The 5589-nt window shown below is 31.7% G+C and overlaps 1 protein-coding gene across 1 annotated transcript; it reads left to right on the top strand.

Annotated features, from left to right (window-relative positions):
• Positions 1–4261: 4261 nt before the first annotated feature.
• On the top strand, positions 4262–5106 carry LOC115721337 (pleckstrin homology domain-containing protein 1). Its single transcript, XM_030650610.2, has one exon. The coding sequence runs from the start codon at positions 4448–4450 to the stop codon at positions 4886–4888; it is 441 nt and encodes a 146-aa protein (XP_030506470.2). The 5' UTR covers positions 4262–4447; the 3' UTR covers positions 4889–5106.
• The last annotated feature ends 483 nt before the right edge of the window (positions 5107–5589 follow it).

Here is a 5589-nt window from a genome sequence, read left to right as displayed (position 1 = left end):
CTATTTGCACCAAAGGGGCCTAAGGGCTCCTATCCTTTGTAATTGGGTTTCTCATACATTCAATATACATTTCTTATTGTATTCCTACTGTTCTACTCCTATTATTGCTACTGTTTTAGTGTGTTCTTGAGTGTGGAGTTCTCGGGGCTTATCAATGGCAATTATTTGCAGCTCTCCAAACCACAATTCTTCACCTCCCTAAAATAAAATTTGCAAAAAAAGTGAGTGATTTTAGGCCAATGTTATTTATAAGATTATATTAATAATGTTGGTTCAACTATTAAAGCTTTGGTTAAATGATATCATACATTTCCCTCAAAGTGTTTTTATTGGAGGTAAATGTATTACAGACAATGCAATGGTTGCTTATAAATTATTACACAACCTAAGGGCTATTAATAAAGGGAAGAGATATTTTGATATAATGAAGTTGGATATGAGCAAAGCCTATAATAGAGTTGAGTGTGATTATTGAGAATCAGTAATGCTCAAACTAGGGTTCTCTTATTAGTGGGTGAGCTTACTCATGAAATATGTTTGCACGGTTTATTATTCTTTCAACTTAAATGGTGAGATTAAAGGAAAGGTTATTCAAATAAGAGAATTATGTCAAGGTGATCCACTTTCACCATACTTTTTTTTGTGGAAGGTTTTTCGGCATTGTTATGTTAGGTAGAAAAGAATAAAGATATAATTGGATATAAAGCAGCTCGCTTAGCTCAGTCGGTCACTCACCTTTTTTCCACTGATGATAGTATTCTCTTCATTCATCTTCTCGATCTTGTTCTTCTTTGATTGAACTCTTTAATTCATATTCTAAAGCATTAGGTCAGGTATTTGTCATCGATCAATTAACCCATTACTAAGAATCCCTTCGGTGTTTAAAAGTTGTAAACTTATAATAATATGGGCTTTAGAGACTTATATTGAGGTGTAGCTGAAACATGAATTGTTCTTATGATAAGGTAGTTTATTTTGGTCCTATGTTCTACCAAATACCATTTATCTTTTGTTTCAGTGTATTAACTTTGGTTTTGACTTTAGACTTCTTTCGGTATTTACTTTGAATTTTTGCATCTTAATAATCTAATAACCTACTATATTACAAGAGGATATATATACTTATAATAACTTAAGCTTTAGAAAATTATATTGTTGTGTAGCTAACGTATGAAATGTCCCTACATTAATTTACATTTATTTTGTTAATATTTTTCTATCATTTATTTGTAAGTTCTTACTATCTTTAACTCTTTCTTTGGTTCTTTTGCAGCTAATAAATTTTAATAAATCTACTATGTACTCTCACCAAATAGACTAAATGATATGCAATCTTTATGTACTGCAATTTTTCATATGCAAATCACTAAAGCTATTGAGAAGTATTAAAGATTGCTGATGTTAAGTGGGCAAAATAAACAAAGATTGTTTGATGATGTTAATGAGAAAGTTTGGTCTTGACTAAATTTCTAGAATAATAAGCTTTTTCTCTTATGTTGGTAAAGAGATACCTTTAAAAGTTATTATTCAATCTATTCCCACCTACGTGATGTCTTGTTTTACCTTTGAAAACTTGTGAGGAGTTGGAAGGGTTAATAACAAGATATTGGTGGACTTCTTTGTAAATAAATAAAAAGTTTATTGGTTGGCTTGTTATACATTGTGTTTTCCAAAGGTGGCTTAGGTTTTTGTTTGTTTGTTTTTCACAATAAAACCATGTTAGTAGCACAAGCTTGGAGGATTCTTACTTGTCTAAATACTTTACTAACTTAAATTTATAAAGCTAAATAATATCACCATACTACCTTTTTGGAAGCTTCAGGTTTGTATTTTAAATCTATATGCGTTTTTAGTATGAACTACATTTGTGGTGAAATTTTTTACTCATATTGTCCTATTTTGAATAGGATTATCGTTCCTTTTTGAACAACTAAATTAGGATTCTTACTATCTAATTTTTCTGTTTCTTTCTTCCAATTTTATGTTTTAATTGATTAACCAAGTGGTTAACTAACTCTATTAGTCTTGGTTGATTTTTTTTATTATTGTTAAGTTTTACTTGGTACTCTACTACTACTTTATTTGAGCTATAGTAACATTGGATTTCCTTGCAGTTGGGAAATCCCCTAGCTATATTCGGCGTAGTATTATCTAAGGGCGCTCTCTCCTTAAAAAAAGGCATCTGAAAAAGATTAGGAACTAGAGATTCTATTTTGGTATTTAAAGATCCTTAATTGCTTCGCTCGTATTCTTTTTTACCTGCATCCATTAGTACTACACATCCTATTTTACTAGTGAAAGATTTAATAGATGATTCATGGAGTTGCTGGAATTTACCTATTCTCCAACAGTTGTTTAACATTGTATATCTCAATGTATTAGTTCTATACCCCTTAGTAAGTTTCCAAAAGTGGTTATATTGTGGCCTCTGCTTTTGATTTGTCTGAACCGTCTCCTTCTAAGAATGTGTTTTCAGTTTGGTAGAAGAGGTTTTGGAGGATGAATTTACCTAAGAAAATTTTAATTTTATCTAGTGAGGTTTCCATGGGATACTTCCTACTAATATTGGGTTGCAGAAAAAAAAATATTATTACCCATTCAAACTGCCCGGTATGTGGTTACAATTCTGATACCAATAGCCATGCTATTTTTTTTTTTTTTGTCATAGTTTTAAGAATGTGTGGAAATTATTAAATTTCAATGTCTTAAAAAATATCTTTGTAACAGTTCTTTTCAACTAATAATCATTAAAGCTTTAGAAGTTTTATCCCAGTCAGACTTTGAATTAATCCTTTTGGCATCTTGGTATATTTGAGGAGAACGAAACCAAGTAGTTCGTTTCCATTAATTTAGTTCTCCTCAAATTATAGTTTCACGTATTCAAGTCCTATTTGATGAATTCAGTAATATGTAGCGAACTGCTAGTTTAAAAGAGAAATATTTGTGCATCAACGTCTAAATGGATCACTCCACCACTTGGTACTTTTAAATTAAATGTAGGGGAATTTTCATAAATATGGGAATTGAGAGTATAGTTTAATTTTATATGACATAAATAAATAATATTATAGGGTTATGGGTTTATTTATTTATTTTTTTTTTTACATTTATATAGTTTTTTATGCCATATTTTTGTAAAAAAATGGAATCTCATATTTGTAAAACAACAATAAGTTTTTCTGGAAAAGTCGCCGACACCGAAAAAGTCGCTGTCACCGGAAAAATCAATGTTGTCAGAAAAGTCACTGTCCCCGGAAAAGTCACTGTCACCGGAAAAGTCATCGTCGCCGGCAAAGTCACTGGAAAAGTCACCCGAAGTACTTGTCTCAGATATAACTAGAAATATAACCGATTTTATGAATAAAAATTAATAACTCAAACCAGTTATAATTAAAATAGAACCAATTCTATAATAGTGTTATAATGAATAAATACAAATAACACGAAATAACTCGAACTAGTTATAACTAAAATAGAACCGGTTATAAAACATAATGAATACAAACAAGTAACACGCAATAACTCAAACCGATTACAATTAAAAACAAAGAAGAAATCAGTTCCTAAAACACTGAAATATAAATTAAAAACAAAACTAGTTTCACAATAAAATACTTCATAACACATAATACCTCATAGAACGGGTTATAATTTTTTCTTTTTTAAAAAAAGTGGTGACCAAATGTCTCGGATATAATAAAAATAGAACCAGTTCTATAACATAATGAATAAAAATAAGTAACTCAAACCGGTTATAATTAAAATATAACCGATTCTGTAACATAATGAATAAAATAAATAACACAAAATAACTTAAACCAGTTATAATTAAAATAGAACCGGTTCTGTAACAGTGTTATAATGAATAAAAATCAATAACACGAAATAACTCAAAACCGATTGAATTTGATTGTCTTGTTGTAATCTCTACTTTTGTTAAGAGATTTTTTCTTTCTAATGATCTTGGTTCTCTTTTAGATGATATTTCTAGTTTACCGTTTAATTTTCCTAAAGCAACTCTGATTTAGATTCGTCAATCAACTAATAAAGTTGTTCATGAATTAGTTCTGCATGCACTTAAAATAGATAGTGAACCATTTTGAATTGAATTTTTTTTATCTTTCTCTGTTGGATATAACCTTATTTTTTTCAATGAAAATTTGTTCATTGTTTTAAAAAAATAAAAATTACCCTTAATTAAATACATATTTCCATTTTTTTTTCTGCAAGGAAAAATATAAAATTTATGAAGCAGTGAAAAAAATACTTGAAATAAAAATAAATAAATAAGAAACGACGCCGCATTATAAGCCGTTTGCCGATTTCCGACTGCGAATTAATCAGCTCAGGACAAGAACAGCTCAACCCAATCTCACACTTCTCTCTCTCTCTCTAAAATCACTCTCTTTTTTCTTGAATTTCATACCAGAGCTCCACTTCTCCGGCTATGGAGGGACTATGGAGATCTGTGACTGGTCAAGACCCGAGCACGGAAGAGTACAGCGGCGTCGAATTCTGGTCCCGCCCGGAGCGTACCGGGTGGTTGACAAAACAAGGCGAGTACATCAAGACCTGGCGCCGCCGATGGTTCGTCCTCAAGCAAGGCAAGCTCCTCTGGTTCAAGGACTCCAACGTAACGTCGGCCTCGGTTCCTCGCGGCGTTATAAGCATGGGAACCTGTCAGACTGTGAAGGGCGCTGAGGATATCGTCCATAAGCCCTGCGCTTTTGAGCTCTCGGGATCAGGGAACTCACTTGAGCCCATGTACTTCCTCGCTGATACCGAGAAGGAGAAGGAGGAGTGGATCAACTCAATTGGACGATCGATTGTCCAGAACTCACTCGCGCTCAACGATTCGGAGATCGTCGATTACGATGCTCGGCGTTGATCTACACGTCTGGAGTTTAATGGCTTAACTTTTGTGTAAGAAGATATATGTCTAGTGTAAAGATTGTTATCAAGATAATTTGGGGATATTTTCTTTAATCTTTCTTGCACTTTGCTGAATGTATATTTCAGTTTTTTGTTAACTTGAATACATATTGATTTGTTTAGAACAGTTTAAAATAATTTTACGTAATTGAAATGGTTGGAATTTCTTGAAAAGTTTTGTTGTCCGGAGTTTCAGTCTTGTAAAGTTTCAAGATTTGGGTTTACTATGCAAATAGCCCTTTTTTATTTTCTCCTCCATTATTGGGTTCATTGCTTTGGAACCATAGTTGGGAGTTTCGGGATCAAATTTTCCTGATAACAGGTATAGTTCTCTAACTTTTCTTTTTTTTTTAAAAAAAATCGTTTACAATACTTTTCTAAGCTTTTTTGATCATGGTCTGTGTCCTTTCTCCTGTTTTCTGTCCCCATGTAAAAATCAAATTATTTACTTTTAGAGTGGAAAGACTCAATGAACATCTGATTAAAATAACAAAAAGTAAAGTGCAATACATTTACATAAAATGATCTTGACATTATTGGACAATCAGGTGAAATAATGCATTTCGTGATTAGTAAGCTATTAATTCCTAGTTTAAATTTTTACTTCCCTGTGTGTTGATATGTATACGAGATTGGGAAACTATATAGTAAAGCTAA

Source organism: Cannabis sativa, chromosome 2, assembly GCF_029168945.1.
Source record: "Cannabis sativa cultivar Pink pepper isolate KNU-18-1 chromosome 2, ASM2916894v1, whole genome shotgun sequence".
Classification (NCBI taxonomy): domain Eukaryota; kingdom Viridiplantae; phylum Streptophyta; class Magnoliopsida; order Rosales; family Cannabaceae; genus Cannabis; species Cannabis sativa.
This window is presented reverse-complemented; position numbering and strand designations above follow the sequence as displayed.

What these genes read in the sequence shown, in the direction of transcription:
- LOC115721337 (XM_030650610.2), top strand. Translation starts at nt 4,448, where the DNA reads ATGGAGGGACTATGGAGATCTGTGACTGGTCAAGACCCGAGCACGGAA.